Here is a 22,412-nt window from a genome sequence, read left to right as displayed (position 1 = left end):
GGGCAAGGAGCTGACACTGAGTTAGTTTCAGGCTGCCAGTAAGGAACTGCAGTGGGAATAGGGGGAAGGGCAGATCTGGGAGGGGTGGTGGCAACTCTCTGTGCAAGAGGGTAAGACAAGGAAACAAAGTCAAGGGGGAGGGGCGAACAAATGCTTTCAGCATTGCCCCCTTCTTTTCCATACGTCCCAACAGGAGCAGGCAGCAAAGCCCAATGTTACCATACTCGAGAGCTGGGGTCTAATCCCATCTGTGCCACAAATCATTCAGGCCGATGCAATACCGTGTGCTCAGGCTAACCCGCGGTTGGGTCCTATGCAATAAGGAGATTAGCGCGTCCAAAACGCACATCCAAACCAGCACGTAGTCAATAGCGCTCATCGCATGTAAATGCCATGTTGACGAAGCTATTAGCTTTTCCCCCCTTATGTAAAAAAAATAAATGTACGCCCGACGTGTACATTTTTACTCTCAAAAATGAATGCCAGCCCCGGAGCTGGCGTTAAGTCTTGAGGAGCCCCAAAGGTTAACAGAAAAGCAGAAAGTAAGGAGTAACGTAATAAAAAAATACATAAAAAAAAGTCAAATTTTACAAGTGTCTGTTTTCCTAACCCGGGCACAGCTACTTCTCCTGAGCATCTGATGACGAGGAGGCGCTAGGGATGCACAAATTTCCCCTAGCGCCTCCTTTTTATTAACACAGCGGCTCATTTGTCTACGGGATGGGCGTGCATTAGGTAAGCGGCCACTGAATCATGAGCACCCGTTTTTCACGCACGGATATTGCATCGGCCTGATTGTGTGTTAATGTCAGCAAATCACCCCTGTGCTCCACAGAGATTTTATAATCGGGGCATCATCTTATGAACACAGCCAGTTTTCTGTGAATGATTCTGATTTTCATAGTTATTAGAACCATAAACAAAGCAAATTCTAGGCTGAAACCACCCCTCCAGCTTAGGGAGACTCTGATGCAATATAAGTAATTATGTTATTGGATGCGTTTGCTGTTGCTTAAGCACCTTTGGCGAGCACATATCTCCCCCCGCCGTCACACAGAGTGATCGCTGGCAGGAACCATGGTGCCAGGCTTCATTAGCGTGGCTGCTGTCCAACAAATGGATCATGTTCCAGAGTGCCTCCTCTCTCACAAATGCTTTACTACAGCAGAATCTTGCAGGCCTGCGAAATACCGCATGAGGCTTCATCTAAGGGCAAGAGAGGCAAACTGCTCCTTATAATGGAGACTTTTATAAAAGGAGGCGCCAGAGTATTTTCAGTAAAACACTCCAGGCAGAATATATTGCCAGCTTGGCAACAGCAATGAAGGAACCCCAAAAGACTAAACTCAAGTCAGTAAGGTAAACACATCTGGAGCTTGTCTTCCCCAGGAGCTTGGAGGCGGATTCCCCAAATTTGCCACACACACACACACACAGGGATAGGTGAACATCTGTTGCTGGATCTTAGTTTTGCGTTTCCCCTCTCTTCTTCCTCTCCCCTTCACTGCCCTCCTTTTCTTCCAAGCTGTAGCTGTGGTATTTTAAGCCCTTCCTGCTGCATGTCATATGCTGCAGAATGATAAATGAACACAGGGACCCAGGTGGGTCCCTAAACAGCCTTCTTATGCTATATTTAGGGCAACAGCTCTCCAGCCTCCCCCCCCCCCCATATGCAGCGCCACAGATACGATCGCTGTCAGGAAAGGGACTAGCGAGAGAATGACCCATCCATGATCCGCCCCACGGGCTAAGGAGACCACGTGACTCGACAATGAACCACGCCCTCCCTGATCATGCACTAGCCAATGGCACAGGGGCTTTTCCGGTGCTCGACGGCGTCACCAAGCCGTTCTGCCACCTTGGAAGTATATTAGGAGGATCCAGCCCGGGACATGGGCCACGTGGTGCGTTCGGGTAAAAGTCTCCTGAAGGACAGCGCTGAAATTTCTTCATTAGCGCATGAAGCTGCTGCTAATCCTTATCATGGGAAGAGGGAGAGAGATGAAATAAGAGGACCCTGCTAGGGATGTGCTGGCATTTTTAAAGAGACATGAATACAGCAAACGAATGTTAAGTCGTTTGGTGCCCCGTCCCATCCGAAGCCACAAAAAGCTAAAGCAGTATCGTTTACCTCGTCTCAGCGTGCACTAAGTGCAAAATGAAATAAAGGACGTGCCTTGGGAAAATACAACATGCAGTACCAAACAAACATTTTCTTCCATGCACACCTCCTAACTTATCAGCAAAAGGCTGGATTACTCTTCCCCAGCACGATTATTCTCCAAGGCAATAAACCGAGAATGAATGAAATGGGAGAGAATGAATGAAATGGGAGCGAAGGCAAAGGAGACGAATTACCAGTTCTGGAGGGAACTGCCTGTAAAAGGAAATAGGGCGGGGGCCGTCCAGAAAAAGGCAGTCAAAATAGAGCAGGGTGTGCATCAAAAGCCCTATGAGACGAAACTTGACCTAATTATGTATACCTTGAAGGAGAGGAATACGAGAGACACATTCAAATACTTCAGAAGGTATAAACATCACACAAGAAGCAAATCATTTTCAGTGGAAAGAAATTTCTGAAAAAAAAAAGACTCAGGGGATAGACTCAGGAGTAACAGCATAAAATCTTTCTTCACAAAAAGAGTGGTGAACGCAAAGCAGCCTGGGAGAAGCCCAGATGATCCCTGATTGTGAAGAAGTGTGGGCAAAGCTAAAGATTGGCTGGGGTCTGTGGCATCACAAGAAGGAGTTATGCAGAAAGATTGGACCTGGCCGTCCTTATCTGCTGTCAGATTCTCTGCTTCCATGCAAAACGTGGCGGGGTGTCCTGTCCTGTCATTGGCAGGAGTTTTTCTTCAGGCAGGAGTGATTGTGTCCGTTCAGCAGTAAACTGATGGCTGAGAGGGAGAATAGTAAAGCTTCTGAGATTTAGTACTCTAGTTTGACTTTGGTCCAGACTGACACTGAAATCAAACGAGTTGGCAAGGGAACATCCAAACCGGTACTAAAGGACCAGAGTGGCTCTGAGACAATTACCCAATCAAAACAAGGGCACAACTTTATTCTCCACCTACACTGGTGCTGGGGCACTGGCTTGCAGGATAGAGTATTCCCACTACCCTGCTGGGATATTGCATCAGAAGGGTATTCTCCAATGTCATGCTGAGACCTAGGTCAGAGGAAAGAATGTATCCTGATATTATTTTGAGACACTGAGTCAGAGGAAAGAATGCCCCCTATAACACCATGGCAGGACTTTGGACAGATAGAGTGCCTCTTCCTGAATTATCAAAAGCCCTTCCTGCAGCTCCCTGTGTTCATGGGAGGTCTCTCATTCAGGTACTGGTCAGGCCCAACCCAGCTTAGCTTCCAAGATCTCAGAGGACTGGAATCCAAAGTGACATAGATAAACAGACCCACTAGTACACGTCCCCTCTCCCACCCACCCACAGCCCTTAGAATTCATATTCCCATTACCTGCTGAGATGTGAAGCTCAGAGCTGGGTTTGTGAGCTCGATTTTATCCTGGGACTTTTCCCTGGCGAGTCGGGCTGCCTCTTTCACCTCTTGGAACTTCTCTGCAAACTGTATGCAGGCAGGAGAATTGATTACCACATGCCAAACAGGAACCTAACATCATGGCTTCACAACAAGAGGGTGGACCAGCTGAGAAAACAACTATACATGTTGAGATTCTGCCTCGCTTGGGACTAGGCTGAGAACGCCAAACTCATTCCATCTGTGGAACAAGTCAAATTTGATTTTTTGGCTCTAAGAGGTGAAGTGGTACTACATTAACCAAGCTGACCAACTCAGCTGGTTCTCTCCGCCACTGTGATCCTCAATCTGTGGGCCAGGACAGATTCAGAAATTGGCTAAAAGAACACTTGCGTATGAAGAAAGTAAAATTAAAGAAGCCATTCTAGTAAAAAAAAAAAAAAAAAAAGCAGTATAAATAATTCAGTTGCAGTTAAACCAAGCCGAAGATCCTCTTGGCTGCTGCTGCTGATTTAAAATTCAGGAGCAAATGTTAGCACCTACAGTCCTTGAGAGCTCCTTCTACTTATCAGCGTCCTTTAAAATGAATTTAGTAAAAATGAGGTACTGCTGTGTTGATCTTTATCAGAGCCCCAACAGGATGTCACACTGATACATGTAAAGCATGAATACAGCTTGGACAGCTGAAAAGCAGACCTCTATCAGAGCCCTGTGAGGTGTCACTCATACATATAGTGTGTGAATTCAGCATGGACAGCTGAAAAGCAGACCTCTATCAGAGCCCTCCCTGTGAGGTGTCACTCATACATATAGTGTGTGAATTCAGCATGGACAGCTGAAAAGCAGACCTATCAGAGCCCTGTGCAGGTGTCACTCTGATACATATAGTGTGTGAATACAGCATGGACAGCTGAAAAGCAAACTTGGGGAAGGAAATTTTTAAGTGCAGGTGTGTTATCTCAATAAAAGGCTCTCAAGTTTTAATGTAAGAGGGAATACAGAGAGAAAATACAGTGTGACAAAAAAAAAAAAAAAGAGCAAAGACATCTTGGAATAAAAGCAAAAAAGGAAGCCATAGTGCCTAGAAATGTTGATGAATCTGGCTAACCCTGCTGTTTCAGGCACCTCTAGAGAACTCAGGAGGCACAGACACAAGCAGCCAGACTCCAGTGTTTCTGTGCTTCTTTGGTTTTTAACATAAGGGAAATGGTCAGGTCAGCTCTCCTATTACTAAAAACCTCCAAACCCTGCACATTCTTCAGCTCTCACAGCACAGATCAGGCCTCCACATTTCTGGCTTTTGTAGCAGAGAGAGGGCTACAACCTTCTTAGCCCCTAAGGGGCCGTCCGATGTATCTGAGCCCCAGCACAACCCAGGCAGCCTAGGGAGGATGAACGGACAAAAGGTGGCATCCCCAGGAGAAGGGAGAGGATGGGGTGACCAGGGCAGCCAACCTCTGGGAGGGCTAAACAATGCAAAATTGATCTCCCCTAGCCACAGTGAAGGAGTTTGTTCAGTATTAGGGGTGCTCAAGCACCCACAGAGCCAGCACCTACGGGGGGGCGACAGCCTTCAACCTTACCTGAGAAAGATGGTGCTCCGAGGCAAAGCCCAGCCCGTAGACGGTATTGGCTCTGCTGTCAGCCCACTGGCCAAACTTCTGCGAGGTTTTGGTGAAGGTCATGTTGGGGGTTATGGTGCTATTGATGATAGCCTGAGAGAAGATCAGGAGAGGAAACCTTTAGCATACAGACTCCTGGCTATACCCCGCTGTGTTAACGTTAGCCAGAGAAACACCGCTGAGAATCGGGGCTTATTATCTGGCTTAACTTAGCCAGATAGCCGACTCCACCCCGAGTTAGCTGGAGAAACAGTTATCGGGCCATCTTGAGGACTGTCAGTGCAGCGGATTCTCAACTCAGACAAATGGCGCTGAATGTAGACCTCAGAAATTATTTGAAGGGTAAGAAACAGTACTCGTTGCTCCCGTTTGCATTTTACCTCTTGGAGCAATTCAGATCCTCATAATCAGCTGAGGGCTGGAAGAGAATTCCAGCCACCCCTCAGCCCTGCCGCCTTTCAAACCATATGTGACATCTGCCAGCAAGGGCATCATCTCCACGGGCACGGACCCGAGAGATCTGAACAGAGTGGCCCTTAAAACCACACACCTTGGCCGAGTCTTCCTCCATCAACACTCAGAAAGCTAGATACAAGCTTTGCCATAGCCTCAGGGAATCTGCACAGCCAGTGGAAAGGGAGGCGACAGTGTGTGTGTGTGGGGGCGGGGGGGAAATCAACAGGTGGGGTTTTTTTTTTAACCCCATGGCCCACAAGGAGATGTAGTCCTGCTTTTCTTAGGGGAATATGAATTTCTAGTTGATGTAGGCTATGGGGTGAAAAACAGGCCTGCTTAGAAAACTTGGAGCCAAACTGGCGAGCCTAGGACTGGGGCTTTATTCACTGGTAGGGCGATACAGTACAGTGCACTCTGCTGTTGGACGCGCGTTTTCCCTTACCCCTTATTCAGTAAGGGGAGGAAAACGCGCGTCCAACCCGTGGCACCTAATAGCGCCCTCAACATGCAAATGCATGTTGAGGGCGCTATTAGGTATGCACGCGGGATACAGAAAGTAAAATGTGCAGCCAAGCCGCACATTTTACTTTCAGAAATTAGCGCCGACCCAAAGGTAGGCACCGGGAAAGTGCACAGAAAAGCAGTAAAAACTGCTTTTCTGTGCACCCTCTGACTTAATATCATGGCGATATTAAGTCAGAGGACCCGAAGAGTAAAAAAAGTTAAAAAAAAAAATTTGAATTCGGCCCGCGGCTGTCAGGCCGAAAACCAGATGCTCAATTTTGCCTGCGTCCGGTTTCCGAACCCGTGGCTGTCAGCGGGCTCGAGAACCGATGCCGGCAAAATTGAGCGTCGGCTGTCAAACCTGCTGACAGCCGCCGCTCCTGTCCAAAAGGAGGCGCTAGGGACGCGCTAGTGCCCCTAGCGCCTCCTTTTTCCCGTTTTTACCGCCCGGCCTAATTTAAATACAGAATCGCGTGCACCGGCAAGTGGCCGATGCGCGTGCCGGGAGAGCAGGCATTTGCCCGCTCTCCCGCGGACTTTACTGTATCGGCCTGTGGGTGATGTAATTGGCCAAGACAAGGTTTTCTTGGCTAGACGTTAACCTGTGGTGTGGAAGAGGCATGCAGGGAACCCAGTGTAAAGAGAAACCTGAAATCCCTCTGGGTACCTTGGTGCCGCCCACGCTGATGATTCGGTAGACGTTGCGTGTAGCATCATAGAAGTAGGACACTGTGACCGCATGCTTGCTGGCTGGGATCCAGTTCCTTTTCGTGGCAGGATCGATTTGGAAGACATGGGCTCGGGTGCTGAAAATCGGCTGCTCCCTAGAACAGGGACAAAAAGGGACAAGCGGTAACACTTTGCTTCCTCTGGCTGAGCAATCCACTCAACCTCATACCTATTTTCTCACAAAATTGTTAGGCAAAAAAAAAAAACAATAACCCCCCAAAAAACCACACATTGGCATTTATTTGAGGATCCACTATAAATATGGCCGCCAATGTGCTTCTTGGATTTTTGGCCACGCCTCTTCTTTTGCATATTGGGAGGTGAGCTCCTATTGGCTGTGTAATGAGGATGAGGCGAGAAGTCCGGTGAGAGACGCATAGAGGCAAAAATCAGGGAAAGAAGTAGCAGACCTCAGTGGGGCTGATCTAGGGATGAAAATTACTTTGATCATTTCAAATTTGAAAAAAAAAAAAAAATCATTTTCAGACAACTTCTGGGGTGGGGGGAGAGGATTCTTGCCTCCTCACCTCAGGTTCACTAAACAGGCTGATCCGCTCCTAGTTTTGTCCCATTGCATGCACGGATTTGCAGCTCTGATTCTCCCACCCCATGTCCTTCAGAAAACCAGGACCACTGCCGCTTTAAATAGCAAAGCTGACAGTGTCCGCTGCTGATGTCCGATCCAGCCTGGACGTCGACTGGCACTGTAAACCTGGGGCAAATACCAGACGTGCACTGAACAGATCTCAGCAGCAGGGGCCTGTGGCATTTTTAATTTATTGTATTGATATTCCGCCTTTCAAAGTGGATTACATTTAGGCACTGTAGGTATTAGTGAGGGCAGCTGGCTGCCAACACCTGAGAGGATGTTTCCGGGGAACAGAAAGGTGCTCCTACATTTCCGTAAACACTCAGGATTAGATGAAATGCTCTACGCTACTTCTCTCGCTGCCCCCCTTCCAGGCCCTCTCATCCTCCATCAGATTTGTGACTTACGGTCGGGGGCCGGATTTAAGATTTTATCACCCACAGGCAGAGTGCCATGGCAGCTCCCCCTTCTGAAGCTGTGCTAGCACATGACCCTAAAGCAAACAGAAGCAGGCTCCCTTTTTGATCTGAATATTTGGCACCTTCAAAATTTGGCATCCTAGGCTGTTGCCTGTGTCTAAATCCGGACCAGCTTATGGCACTGTGAACACTGATGGTGCTGTATTAATAGTAATTCTTATTGTAGGACTGTGCAATGATCTGTAGAATAATTATACATTTTTACTACACCTCAGAAATGCAACAAAGCGTCCAGCTGGCTTTTTCCATGTCACAAGACAAAGAACAGATCTGACTGCACTTCTGATTGCTGTAAGCTGTGGAGTGTGCCTGCACTAGGGCATTAGTGTGTACAGAGGGCTGTACACCGTGCCTGGGATTTGCATTCTGGTCTCAGATCTTTTCTCCCAAAGAAGGGGGTAAACAAGTTTTGAACGGAGGAGCAAGTCTATCAGTCACTACAGCCTCCATCCAGGGCAAAAGCATCCCAGTGTAAGCCGAATGGAAAAACAAAAAGACATAATACAGTACATAGGGATGGCTGTACAAGTGGTGAAAGCTGTTAGTGTAGCTGCATTTAAAAAAGGTTTGGACCCGTTTCTGGAGGACAAGTCCATAAACTATTATTAAGGTCACATGGACTTGGGGAAAAGCCACTGCTTATTCCTGGGATAAGCAGCTTGGAATCTGTCTGACCCTGGGGACCCTGCCAGGCACTTGTGACCTGGATTGGCGACACTGGGCCTGATGGACCCTTGGTCTGACCCAGTATGGCAAGTCTTAAGTGTTTATGTTCTTCAGTTACTGGCCAAGGTAGGGCCAGATTTAGTAGGGGGCAATAAAAAGGGCAGTTAGTCAGGTTACATAAGTTTTGAAACAGAGAATCTTTTGTCCAAGGATTTAATCTCCCGCAACTACCAGGAGAGAAAAGAAATTCCATAGAAAAAGGAAACACGCAGGCAAAACCTTCACAAAGCAGCCCCAGGGAATGACCCGGGGAGGTGGTTGAGCCCGGGGGCCTGGGCCCCTCCCCCCTGTGCAGTCCTGTCCTTGCTTTCTCCTGCTGCTCACCTGCATCTGATGCCTGCGTCTGAAGCCTGAACGTTCGTGCGTGGCCTGCCGGCAGATTACTGGGTGCCCCCCCATTCAGACTTTAGGGGGAAGCTGGCAAAGGAGGATGCAGATGCAGCTAAGCCCTGCTGGGGGGAGGAAGAGGACGAGGCTGCTGCTTCTGAGGGTCAGCAGCAGGCAAAGGAGGACTTTGCTGAAGACGGGCAGGACCCTGGCAGCTCTGCCAACGGGAAGGGGCCGGGGTGATTGCCCTGATTCGCTCCTCTGGGAGATGGCTTTCTTTAACTTTTCTTTTGTCTAAACTTAAATCTGGCTCTACATGGAGGAGGAGTATCCTCATAGTTGGAAGAATAGGACGAGAAGCCCGGGGTCCCTCCTCTCCCATTCCTCCTGACCTTGGATAGGTCACTTTATCTCCCATAGCCTCAGGTATCCACGTGTGAGCTCTTTGGGGAAGGGTCTTACTGTTCCAGAACTCTTATCACCATTATAAAGGTGCTGCACATATCCAGTAGTGCCACACAAATGAGAAATATTCTTAGCACATTAACTAAAGACAAGCAGTGGCTAGTAGTCAGAACAATGGCTACGAATCAGAAAACTTCCCCCACTGATGCTGCTTGTAATTTTGGGTAAGTCACATTACCGTCTGTGGCCTCAAGTACCCACAACTGTAAATTCTTTGGGGGGCATGGACTTATTGTATTAATGCGTTATTTGGAAAGGCAGGTTTAAGGTCCAAAATTATTAGGATGCTTAAAGATGCTGCATTATACCTGCCCTGCGATACCCACTTGAACCAGCTGCATTTCTGCAGGATGCAAAAAACCAAAACCAAAAACCCGATGAGATGGTGCAGAACGGGCTTTGAGGGTACAGAGCACTGAATGTACCCCCCCAAGCAGGGCAGGTTCTGAACCCAGGGCCCATACTTCCATGAGGCAGACTAGGCCGTCATCTGGCATGCTAAAATGACAGAGGCAGCAAACTCCTGCCCGGAGGGGCGCCGTACCCAGAGCCACTGCCACTGGAAAGGGAGTGCTAGGTTGGAGGAGGGGGCTGCGTGACGGGAGGTTCGCCTAGGGCACCAAATACTCTTGCGCCGGGCCCTGTCTGAACCCTTTCCCTAAACAGTGTTACCTAGATCAGGCCTCCGTGGGATCCGCACACACGATCAGGTTATACTCGGCAGACCCCCCCATGTCCATGAACGCTCTCACTCAAGTGGCCATCCCAGCCCCAGGGCACTTCTCATTACATTATGGTCTTAATGGTCAGCTCTTCTAACGAAGCCACACGTACAGCTTAATCAGAATCCCTCCTGGCTGGGAAAGGGCAGAAGAGAGACTCTCTAAACTGTGTTTTCAGGTGGTCTGATAAAAAGTTTATTAATCCTGGCTGACAGTCCAGCTCCGTTAATGGCACTGAGGCTTGAGACGCCATCACAGAACCTCGAACAATAAAAATGGATTTAGTAAGGAGTTGGCCTGCTGCCATATTAGCCCTGGAGACTGCCTGGGTTGGGCAAGGTGGTGGTCAGATCCTGGAACAGTATCTGAGCTCAGAGAGGCTCTTCTGACTGCCTGACCTATTCCGTTCCCGGAACCTTCCAGCCCCAGAGGTTCTGCATCCCCGTGTCCACTCGACAGGTCCTCCAGGGCTGGAGGTGGTTCTCTGCAACCCTGCACCCCTCCTCTGAAGTGACAGGCTCTGGCTCCCTGCCGGACGGTCCTATACAATCCATATCTTTAGTAAAACAGAGCTTTCCTGGAAGACCCTTCTTCCCTTTTGCCAGTGTCCGGCCCGTCCCCTTTAACCTAGTTTCTCCGAGACGTGCATGGAGTTGTAGTTTACAAGAGAGTGTGCCTTGTGCTGGGGGACATCTCCGTGCCTGGCCTGCAGCCGTCCAGGGTTATTTTTAGAAATGGGATTTCTTGCAAACAAGGCACACTCATCAGGCCACAGCGAGGGAGAGGAAAATGTCCTCACTTTGTATTCTGCTGGGTGCACGGAGGAGTCCTGGAGCTGGGTGAAGCCGGCGGGCCCCCACTGTTCCAGGAAAGGGAAGTGGCACGACAGGCCATGCTGCAGGGCCTTCCTGATGCTTTCATTAGGAACCTGGTGACCTTATAGTCGAGCATGCAAGCACAGAGCGATGAATCACGGGACCGTGAGCGTGTGAACCAGCCCAAGTCGCTGTCTCTCCCCGTGCCTAGGTGCTAATCCCCAGGTCTGGGGAACCCTGGGCTGGTCAGTGGTATTGAGTCAGACAGGGTCCAGCTGGCATCTCCACCAGGCTTTGAAGAGATGGGGGGGGGGGGTGTTTAGGTGAGGAGCCAGACACACAGGAACTGAACTTTCTGGCTGCAAATGTCATTTTGAATACATACAAAGTTCACTGTGAGAAGAAGAGCTTAAAGTAAAAAGTACTTATCTCGCTGCTGACATTAGTTAGAAAGGTATCAGTCGGTCATTGGCTCAGGCTAGGAGGACACAGCAGTTAGGTAACTGGCTTAGCTGGGCGGGCTGCTTTCCTCCTTCCTCTCAAGTCTTGCTGGGCAAAGCCAGGCCAGGCTCCCTTCCCTTCCCTTCCCCGGGCTGGGCTGTGCCAGGTTCCTGGCTCTCGCTGGCCCAGTCTGGGCTGCCCTCCTCCAGACTCACTGAGCCGGGCTGGGTTCCCTTCCTCCCAGTGCTGACGGGGCTGGGCCTGACTGAGTCAAGCTGGAGTGGGTGCGCTGGCCGTGCGGCACAGTCTGGGCCAGGCCCGCAGTGATTCATTTCCCAGGGAAGGAAGATGCCAGCACCTCCTCTTTGGAAGGCAGGAGCTGGCTAAGTCGAGGAGGGTTTAGCTCAGCGCGTGACGCTTCCCTTTGTAGTGAAATTCAAGTCTTTATTAAGGGTTCACTTTATTTACGATGGAAGATGCGTGCGTGTGTGTGTGTGTGTGTATGTGTGTGTGTGTATATGTGTGGGTGTGTATATGTGTGTGTGTGTATGTGTATGTGTGTGTGTGTATATGTGTGTGTGTGTGTGTGTGTGTGTATGTGTGTGTGTGTATATGTGTATGTGGGTGTGTGTATGTGTGTGTGTGTGTGTGTATATGTGTGGGTGTGTATATGTGTGTGTGTGTGTGTGTGTATATGTGTGGGTGTGTATATGTGTGTGTGTATGTGTGTGTGTGTATGTGTGTGGGTGTGTATATGTGTGTGTATGTGTGTGTGTGTATATGTGTGGGTGTGTATATGTGTGGGTGTGTATATGTGTGTGTGTATGTGTGTGTGTGTTATGTGTGTGTGTATATGTGTGTGGTGTGTATATGTGTGTGTGTGTGTGTGTGTGTGTGTGTGTGTGTGTGTGTATGTGTGGGTGTGTATATGTGTGTGTGTATGTGTGTGTGTGTGTGTATGTGTGTGTATATGTGTGGGTGTGTATGTGTATGTGTGTGTATGTGTGTGTGTGTATGTGTGTGTGTGTGTATGTATGTGTGTGTGTATGTATGTGTGTGTGTGTATATGTGTGTGTGTGTGTGTATGTGTGTGTGTGTCTCCCGAGTGCGTGCTTGCAGTATGTCTCTCTCGAGTCGCCTTGGCCACCCTCTCGGTGGTCGAGGGCACACGACACGGCCATGGCATCTAGCCTCACCCAGGTCGCTATTGGTTGGCGGGGGGGGGGGGGGTCACAGTTCCTAGCTGTAGGGACCCCTGAGGAGAAGGACAATGCAGGGTAGGATGAGGTCCGTAGGGGCAGGCACAGGAGAGGGAATGGCAATTAGGTCAGGACAGGTAAGGGATGGAGGAGGCAAAAAGGGATAGATGGGGGGGGGGGGGGGGGGGGGGGGGGGGGGGGGGAGCATGAGAAGGCGAAAGCTGTAAAATTGGCAGAGCAGGAAAGAAACATGGAAGTCGGCAGGAATTCTTGAATCCCCCCACCACACCCAAAAAGTTGTCATTCGGTGGCCCCCGATAGCATACGAACCAGAGCTAAGGTAGGGTTTTAATCGCAGCAGCAAGGCCGTGGCAACGCGCCAGCCAAAGGGGAAAGACACGGAAAACAGGGCGTCCAGGCTGCTGGTGGGTGTGGGTTTTAATTTGGTTCAAACAGATTCGCGTACTCGGACCACAAATACTGGGCGGCTGGTGAAGGTGCGAGCACAAGGTAAACAAAAATAAAAAGGATCCAGGCCAGGAATATGACAAATATACAATGGGGAGGACACAGCACAGCGCGGCCGTCCCAGGCCCTTGCCATCTTACAAGGAATGGCTCAATTAGGGAGAAAAGGTGGATAATAATAATAATAATAATGTTCCCTGTTGTAAGTGCATTTTGGTATCAGAGTTAAGAACATAAGAACATAAGAAAATGCCATACTGGGTCAGACCAAGGGTCCATCAAGCCCAGCATCCTGTTTCCAGCAGTGGCCAATCCAGGCCATAAGAACCTGGCAAGTACCCAAAAACTAAGTCTATTCCATGTAACCATTGCTAATGGCAGTGGCTATTCTGTAAGTGAACTTAATAGCAGGTAATGGACTTCTCCTCCAAGAACTTATCCAATCCTTTTTTAAACACAGCTTTACTAACTGCACGAACCACATTCTCTGGCAACAAATTCCAGAGTTTAATTGTGCGTTGAGTAAAAAGAACTTTCTCCGATTAGTTTTAAATGTGCCCCATGCTACCTGTTATGCTAGGTATTCGTTAATACATTTTTGAGGTGAATTAACACAAATGGAGGGCTGTTTATTTGGGAGGGGGAATGTGCAGTATGTCGGTGTTATGCTTTTGTGTATATTTATGTGTGCAAAAGTTCCCTTCTCTGGCCCTCTCTTCTGGATAGTGTTCAACCCACCTTGTGGAGCTTCTTTTAACTCCACTAACGGCTGGATCTCCTCAGGGAGCTCTCGTGTCCCGCAGAAGATCAAAATCCCCAGCACATCAAGATCAGTTTTTCACACACACACACACCCACGAGGGCGCGCTCTCTCTCTCTCCCTGATTTGTTGGGCAGAGGTGGATTATATATTACCAGGCCGATGCAATATCGGTGTGGGGGAAACGGGCGTCCTCATGCTATGTAAATTGGCTGCCACGGTAAAAAGGAGGCGCAGGGGGAAATTGTGCGCCCCTGGCGCCTCCTCGGCAGCGGGGGGGCCCAGGAGAGGGGGCTGTCAGTGGGTTAGGAAAAGGGACGCTTGTTTATTGAGCGTCCCTGACCTGCCGACAGGCACATTTTTGTTTTATTTTTTAAAGACTGTCCTCCTTTTTGTTCCTCCGACTTAGTATCGCCACGATATTAAGTCGGAGGAAATACAGAAAAGCAGTATTTTCTGCTTTTCTGTACACTTTTTTGGGCTGCTCAGAAATTAATGCCTGCTCCGGGTAGGCGATACTTTCCGAGAGTACAAATATGCACGTTGGGCACGCATTTTTTTTTTTTTAAATTGGGGGAGAATAGCTATTAGCCTCATTTACATGCATTTACATGTGATAAATGCCATTAGCTTCGCGAAGGGTTGGACGGGCGTTTTGGACTCACTAATCCCCTTATAGCATAAGGGGTTGTGGATGCGTCCAAAACGCGCACCCAACCGCAGGTTAACCAGTGCCCTCGGCTGGGCGCTCTGTATTGCATCGACCTGTATCTGCCTTGAATCTACTCAGGTTTCACTGAACTAAAAAAAAAAAGATATCTTTTTACAATGCAAGGGCAGAAATAGCTAATGTGGGCTTCTTTACCAGCCCTAAACTCCCCTCCCTGGCTTCACCCTTAACCTCTTCAGCTAGTCTGAAGCTGAGAAGCAGAGCTGCCGATACAAAGTTTCGGTGACTCTGGAGCCAGGGTGTGCCTGACCCGTCCCTGGAGAAATGCCAATTCAGGAATCTTCTAAATTCACAACAATCAGTCAAGTAAACCTTAAACAAAGCACTGCGCTTGCCAGAACTTGTAGCCCGAACCTCTCGCTCTGCAATGCTAGCCTCAGAGCACGAACCAAATGAGCTGAAAGGAGCCAACCGAAATGGGTGTGGGAAGGATGCACTTGACTTAACCAAGCCTCCGCCGCAGCAAGGGAGAGGTTTGCCATCCACGGGTGCGTCACAAGTGGAGCAGGTGATGGGAAGGATGATGGTCTTCCCGTGGCAGTGCCAGGCACAGGGTGAGAGCAGGGCAGAGAGGCGGGACAGGGTTTGAGAATGGCCGAGGGTCTGGCTGCTGGGGCCACAGCCGGGGCTAGCCTAATACCGTCTGTGCTCTCTGGGATAGGCTGCATGAACACCAGTGCTCGTTGGGCAGGGTTGAACAAGGAAACAATCCCCGGGGCCCCAACAAGAGCCCAAGTAACAAGCTAGAGGCAGTCAGACCAGTGTTTTCTAACTCTCTTCTGGAGGCACACCTAACCGTTGAGCTCCTGTGCGTTTGCAAATCTCTCTCATGCATATTCATTATGGATGTCCTGGAAACTCGACTTGTTAGGTGTGCCTTCAGGAGAAGATTGAGGAAACACTGAGTTAGACTACACATCTGCAAAGCTGAAGCTCTGGGTTCCAGTCCCACCACAGACACTAGTAGCTGTGTAACTTTCAGCAAACCATCTAACTTCCTTCATCTCAGACTTTGATTCTAAGCCAGTGCTTCACAACCCAGTCCTTGGGACACATCTAGCCAGTCAGGTTTTCAGGATATCCGCAACGACTATGCAGGAGATAGATTTGCAAGAACTGCCTACATTATATAGAAATCTATCTCCTGCATAGTCGTTGCGGATATCCTGAAAACCTGGCTGGCTAGGTGTGCCCTGAGGACTGATTGAGAAGCACTGTACTAAACTCTTGGGTGGGGCAGGATTTTATAATCATGCGACTTATCCTGTACAACCCACCACACGCTATGCCAGGGAGAAGACTTCTTTAATCAAGTGGGATAAAATCTCCAAAAGTTAAAAAAAAAAATGCTAATCTTCTGGCTTTGCAATATGATGTGCACAGACTAGGAGAGAGACCTAGGGGTGATAGTGTCTGGGGACTTGAAGGTGGTGAAGCAATGCGACAAGGCGATAGCTAAAGCCAGAAGGCTGGGCTGCACAGAGAGAGGAATCACCAGTAAGAAAAAGGAGGTGGTGATACCTTTGTACAGTCCTGTGTTCAGTTCTGGAGCCCATATCTCAAAAAGGACAGAGACAGGATGGAGGAGGCTGCCAAGAGAAGGGCGGCCAAAATGGTGTGGGGTTTTGTATCAGCAGACTTATGAGGAGAGGCTGAAGGATGTGAATATGTATATATATCCTGGAAGAGAGGAGGTGCAGGGGAGATATGATGCAGAGCTTTAGATACCTGAAAGGTTTTAATGATGCATGAAACTTCAAACCTTTTCCTTTAGAAAGCAGACAGTAGAACTAGGGGGTCACAAAATTTAATTCTGGGAGGGGGGGGGGGGAACGACTCAGAACCTGTGTCAGGAAATATTTCTTCATGGAAAGAGTGGTGGATGCTTGCAGTGCCCTTCTGGAAGAGGCGGGTGAGGAAAAAATAAAAAATAAACGAATTGAAAAAAGGCACGGGATAAACACCGTGGATCCCTAAAGACTAGGGTTGGAAATTAAGAAAAGGGTGCATGGGGATGACCTGCATGGAGCAGCGGTTAGGACCCTTAACCAAAGTAGCTTTCATGATTTTGACGCAATTGCAACCTCGCTCTTCACTTCAATAGCGGGGGTAAAAGAGGACTTGGATTCAGACGACAGCTAACATCGGGCCCTGACGTTTGTGGTTCAGGGTACTGATATGCAGACATCAGGGAAAAAGCACAGGACTGCTTCTACGGCCAAGTCCAAACGCAAAGCGTGTTCAAGCAGCAGCACTGTCTGAATTATCAAAGCTGCTCACCACATAAAAGGTTTACTAGCAGTATTACTACCCTTAACCTGGGGGGGGGGGGGGGGGGGGTAACCTGCACAGAGCGGCAGTTACTACTATAAAAAACTTGCTGGGCAGACTGGATGGACCATTTGGTCTTTTTCTGCTGTCATTCCTTTATGCCACCCACTTACAGTTAGGCCTCCCCATGTCTGCCTTGGAGGCATAAGCACAACAGGAACACGAGACAGAGGAATCCACTGTCACAGCAGACCTATCCAGGAAACAGACCCCCCCTATTTTGCCTTCTCAGGAGGCCCCCCAATTTCCAGATAACTGCAGGTGGTACAAGAAACTCAGCGACAGTACGGCAAGGTTTGTTTGCTATTGCAATGTGTGTGCACAGGGCACATTCTCTATGTGTGGCTGGGAGGGCGAATGTGTGTGGTGCATGTGCTTGGCTGGCTGCATGCATGCAATGACCATGGCTGGTTGGGTGTACTCGAGCAGGTAACGGCTCTGACTAGCTAAGGGGAGGGGGAGGGTAAGGGTACGTGTGCGATGCATGAATCTGATTGGGTGCACGTGTGCAGTGTACATGCCCGGCCTGGTGTACGCACGCACTGCATGTGCCTGGCTAGGTTGATATGCCCATGCAGTGCACATTTCTGGCTGGGTGTATGGATGCAGTGCACATGCTTAGCTGGGTGAGTTTATGCATGTGGTGCATGCGCCTGGTTGGGTACGTGTGTGATATAAATTCCTGGCTGGGTGCTAAGAGGTTATGCATGCGCATCCAACCGTGGGGTTAACTTGGGCGCTAGCCTGAGTGCAGAGTATTGCATCGGCGTGTACAGGTGCAGACACAGCTAGGCACCTATACTAAGCATGCAGCTAATAGCTCTCATCACTATAAAGTTGATGCCTAGTAATCTATTATAACTAATGTATTTAATGTATTTATCATATGTAATTAACGTTAATATATTCTTCTTAATTCTTCCTTTATTTTCCCTCTCCCTCCCCTTCCCTGTTTGCATTCCCTGATCCAATTTTTCCTTGTTATAATCTCCTAATGTCCTTTCTAATGTTGAATATTAATTGTAAAGCACTGCCGCTTTTTCTATCTTTTCCAGCGCTGCTGCTAAAGTTTTGTTGAATGTACACCGACATGATGTTACTAAACGAATGTCGGTATATAAAGAACCTCAAATAATAAATAAATAAATAAATAAATAAATCACATGCAAATGCCATGTGGATGAGGCAATTAGCTATTACCCCCTTATATAAAAAATAAATGTGCGCCCAAAGTGCACATTTTTAACCCTCAAAATTAACACCAGCCCCGGAGCTGGCATTAAGTCTTGAGGAGCCCCATACGTTTACAGAAAAGCGTGATATTAAGTCAGAAGAACTACAGGGGAAAAAAAAAAAATGTTCTTGCCGGCAGTCAGGTTAGGAAACGGATGCTCAGTTTATGAGTGTCCGTTTCCCTAACCCGTGACTGTGCACAAGAAAGGACAACGGAAGCTTGTAAAATTGAACGTTCGTTTTCCTAACCAGCGCACAGCCACTTCTCCTGGGCGCCCGATGCCACGGACGCGCTAGGACCGCAAAATTTATCCCTAGGGCTTCATTTTTTAGCGCAGCGGCTCATTTTCCTATTGCATCGAATGTCCAGGAGAGGTGATTGTGCGCGCATTAAAAAAAGTGCGTCCAGTTTGGACGCAAGTTTTTAGCGCCTCAGTTCTGCATCGGCCTGTCAGTTGTACGTGCCTAGCTGGGTTCCACATGCTGTGGATGTGCCCGATTCTGTGCTGAGTGGGAGGGTCCTTTCCCCACTGCTTGTAGGGAGATATTTTGGTACATGGAATCAGCAGCGTTCGCAGTTCTCTTTCATGATATTTGAGCGCTTGCTGGATGCAGCTGTGCTGCTAATCACACAGCCTTTTGCTTTCCAGCTCTGTCTGCCAGCAACGACCATTTGACCTTGTTCTGGCCTCCTATTTACCAGAGCTGATAAGTGACCCAGCTTTGGGTAGGTCCTGACTTTCTGAAACTTCCTCCTGATGCATTCTGGAACCTGTGGAAGCAGGACTACAAATCCAATAGTGCATTAGGATGCAACTTCAAACCTCAGGAATGACTCGCCTCCCTTCTGAAACCAGGTCAGCATGGCAAGCTCTGACCTCCTAGATGTGAAGAAATGAGAGGGGGAAGCTAGAGGTCCGTAGGGTCTGTGACATTGCACCAGGAATGAAATTGGCAAAACAAGATGGGCCTTCCGGTGCTTATCTACTGTCAGATTCTATTTTTTCTACGTACTAATGTCTGAACATCCCAGGCAATCAGAAACCCAGATAGGTTCATTCAGCCACACGGTGGTTGCACTATGGACTTGAAGCAAGCACTCAGGGAGCGTTCTGATGGGATGTGAAATATAAAACCACTTTTGTTTATCTTTAGAACACAGATAGTAATGCCTTTCTATGCTCCTTGTAGAACCCTTCTCCTGTCACTCAGTGCTATTACTTATACTGAAAAGTTGCCCCACTTTCATTTTCTGTCCTTGATATGGAGCAGGGCGGGGGCCAAGAAGTAGGGAGTGGCTCCTCATAGGGCTCGCTGGCTACAACAAAAGTTTCAGTGTTAGCCCTATCACTCAAAATACCAACTGGTCAGTTTCAGGATCAATCACATCCCTTTGGATTTTATTCTTAGACCATCTTTCCTTTTTTTTAAATTGTATTTTTCATTTATGGTGTTATTAAATAAATGGTATGTCCTTTTCGTATGCTCACACTCCCATTTGTAAAACCCTCTTTCGCCACGGTATTCACATTTTATATGCAACAGTCTGGTGCCTGCTTGGGCGTGGGTTTCTGATGACGAACAGTACTGCAGCACCCTTGAATTATTTAGCATCACAATGGTGGAGAGGAGAAGGTTTATTTCTTCTCTGTATTCCAAAAACTTTGAAACCCAATGACAGCAAGAGGAAGTGGAAAAGTGGGGCTAGCAGAAACCGTGTGCCAAGAATCCCAGGGCTACCCATCCTACTCAGAAGCAAGTTGTCATAGAGTCTGTCAGTCACGGATTAGCCTCAAAAGTCGTCTTCAGATCCACAAGCAGGAAGCTTGTTCTTTCGACCGCCAGGGATGCTAAAGAAGATATTCCGGAGGTAGAGACACTGTACCCTGGTTGGCTCTGGAAGCGGGTCACGTTGAAATGTTCCTTGAAAGTGCCCAATGCACGGCGCTGAAGAGCAGTGATCTGGGAACTGCCTTCAGATGTTGTGTATCTAGACGTCCTCTGGCCCCTCTTGCTAGGCTAGGTCAGAAGCTGTTGTGGAATTCTGATAGGTTCCAAAGGAGCTGGGAGTGCTGCTGGGAGGGAATTCGAGAGTCTCACCAGAGAATGCAGCTTCAAGTAAAAATGTTCTGGTCTCCTGGGCATACAGGGTTTGGACAGCCTCATGGAGCATTCCAGCTTTGCAAACTGTTGGGGGATATCTCTTTAATAAGACTTCATATCCTGCAGAAGTACAAGGGTCTGCAAGTGATTCGGAAGGCGTGCTGCCCCCCCTTGCAGGGCAGATGGATCTGAATCCATCCAGCCCCTGTCATTGTAAAGGCAGAACTCCTCAGCTGAACAGTCCCAGCCCTCTCTCTCCCCCCCCCCAGAGGGACCGGGGATGATGGGGTGGTGGCCTTGTCATCTGTCAGTGGCACTCGGATGCTCCATCAGTCAGGCTTCAATCCTGCTAAATGGTCAACACATAACGGAGCACACAGACAATGCCTAAGCTGCAAATCACAGGAAACCGGTTCACCCTTCTGAAAAGGTTTGTGCTCAGCCTGGATGCAGGAGTGAAGGTACTTAGACCGGGCACTTATACTAGGAACCGGAAAAGCAAGCAGCTAACAGCTGGATGCATCCAGTGACAAGTTACAGAAGTGGCATCGGTTCAAATAGAGAAACATAGGATATGACGTAGATAAGGACGGACGGCCAAGGCCCATCCAGTCTGCCTACTTTACTTGCTGGTGCAATGTCACACATCCCAGTTGATCTCTGGCTTTCCCCTCATATCTGTAATAGCAGGGCTCCTCTGTGCTTGGTTTAGGTTTAGGGAACTTTCAGCCCACACAAAGCAACAGATAAACCATCCCTGTCATGGAACTTGTGCCATCGGGACTCGGTGTATATAAGATCATTTGCAGTTTCAACGTTACTACAGCCAATAGATGTTCTTATCTGTAAAGATGGGGGTTTTTTTTTACACCTGATTCCATTCTTGTACTTGTAGGAAAATCCCCACACTGAAGGGTTTAAAAGCTCCCTGTCACACCCTCTCCTCCACAGCTGGGTGCTAAACCTCCTGAGGAAAGTACCTACAGCCTTCAGTGTTAATTTGCTTTCCATAGCTCTCGCATCTTGATTAGCAGTGCTCTAGTACTGTACAGTGCCGTGTACACCGAAAGCGCTTCACCTTCTACTAGCGAGGCTGTGCTGTACAGCGCTGTGTACACCGGCAGCACTCTACAGTTAATTGTATCGATCCGTGCTCCAAATGTCCTACATTAAGCTGTTAAAATGCAGCAGAGGGATCAGGGTTGCCTTGAATTTTCCCTCCCAGAATTTTTGGCTGCTATTTGCCCCTGATCCTTTTTTCCCCAGCTGAGACCCGTGCCAACCTCTGGTCCCAGCCCCAGACAAATCCATTAACCGAACTCACCAGCAGCCAAAGCGACTTGGAAAAGCAACAACCTTCCCGGGCTTCAAAACTTTGTTTTTAATCGATTTCTCTTCCTCCCCCCACCACTGATCCTTCTTGCTAAAGACTTTAATACCTCCAGACAATATTTCTTTCTTAGTTAAGAAACCGAATGCATGCTCACCCCATTTCCTTGCAATGACGTTTTAAATTCTTCTTCCTTTTTTTTTTTTTTTTTTTTTTTGCGTGTGGCTCCTTCTCCGGATCTTCTTTTTAGATTTCCCCTTCAAATCCGTAGTTTCAAAAATAATTAAAACATCTTTTCCCTCTCCGGGTTTCTCATAGACAGAAAACAAAAAAAAAAAAAAAGTGCTGAGATCGGAACCAGGCAAGTCCAGCGGTTTTTATCTCAAACAACTTTAAAGCACTTTTCCAGGCAAATGTTGCAATATCTTGTCCGGCCAGTTTTGTTTTTTTTTTGTTTGTTTGTTTCATCCAGACACCGACAAGAGTCGCTTTCCTTTTCTGCTGCACCCAGCCTCGGAGCTGTTTTTAATTTTTATATTCTGCATGAATGTCTGTGTTTTTTTGGCACGGCTCGCTCCTCGAAAGCGACCAGGAGTTTCGGAACCCTGGGCTCGCCAGCCACTTTCCTCCTTTTCACTGCATCTTCTTTGTTCTCTCTTTTCTCCCGCGTCCCTTTTTCCTTTCCCCGGCTCTCCAGCCCATTCACATTCTTCCTTTCCCCCTTCCACTCGCCTGTATTTCCAAGGAGCTGAAGAACTCGGTGTCTCCCCCTGCTGGCTCTTCATGCAGCTGCCACAAGCTAAATTTATCATTCAAAAAAAAAAAAAAGATACCCAGGACCTTCCAACTTTAGTTCATCAGATCTAAATGACATTCCTCCTCCCCC

The 22,412-nt window shown here is 48.4% G+C and overlaps 1 protein-coding gene across 2 annotated transcripts in view; it reads right to left on the bottom strand.

The window, feature by feature from the left end:
• The window catches only part of LOC115097810 (homer protein homolog 3-like), a 39,427-nt gene extending 17,369 nt beyond the window's left edge, over positions 1-22,058 (bottom strand). The window contains exons 1-4 of one of the 2 annotated variants that reach the window (XM_029613892.1): positions 21,684-22,058; positions 6,748-6,904; positions 5,082-5,213; positions 3,478-3,585 (exon numbers count right to left, since the gene is read on the bottom strand). In XM_029613892.1, coding sequence (XP_029469752.1) covers positions 3,478-3,585; positions 5,082-5,213; positions 6,748-6,904; positions 21,684-21,688 — 402 coding nt within the window. In that variant the 5' untranslated portion in view covers positions 21,689-22,058. The remainder of the gene's footprint in view (positions 1-3,477; positions 3,586-5,081; positions 5,214-6,747; positions 6,905-21,683) is intronic. The other variant, XM_029613891.1, reaches the window with a different exon arrangement.
• Positions 22,059-22,412: the final 354 nt, after the last annotated feature.

This window comes from Rhinatrema bivittatum, chromosome 8 (assembly GCF_901001135.1).
Source record: "Rhinatrema bivittatum chromosome 8, aRhiBiv1.1, whole genome shotgun sequence".
In the NCBI taxonomy this organism is placed as follows: Eukaryota; Metazoa; Chordata; class Amphibia; order Gymnophiona; family Rhinatrematidae; genus Rhinatrema; species Rhinatrema bivittatum.
The sequence above is the reverse complement of the archived record's forward strand: the minus strand, read 5'-3'. Positions and strand labels throughout refer to the sequence as shown.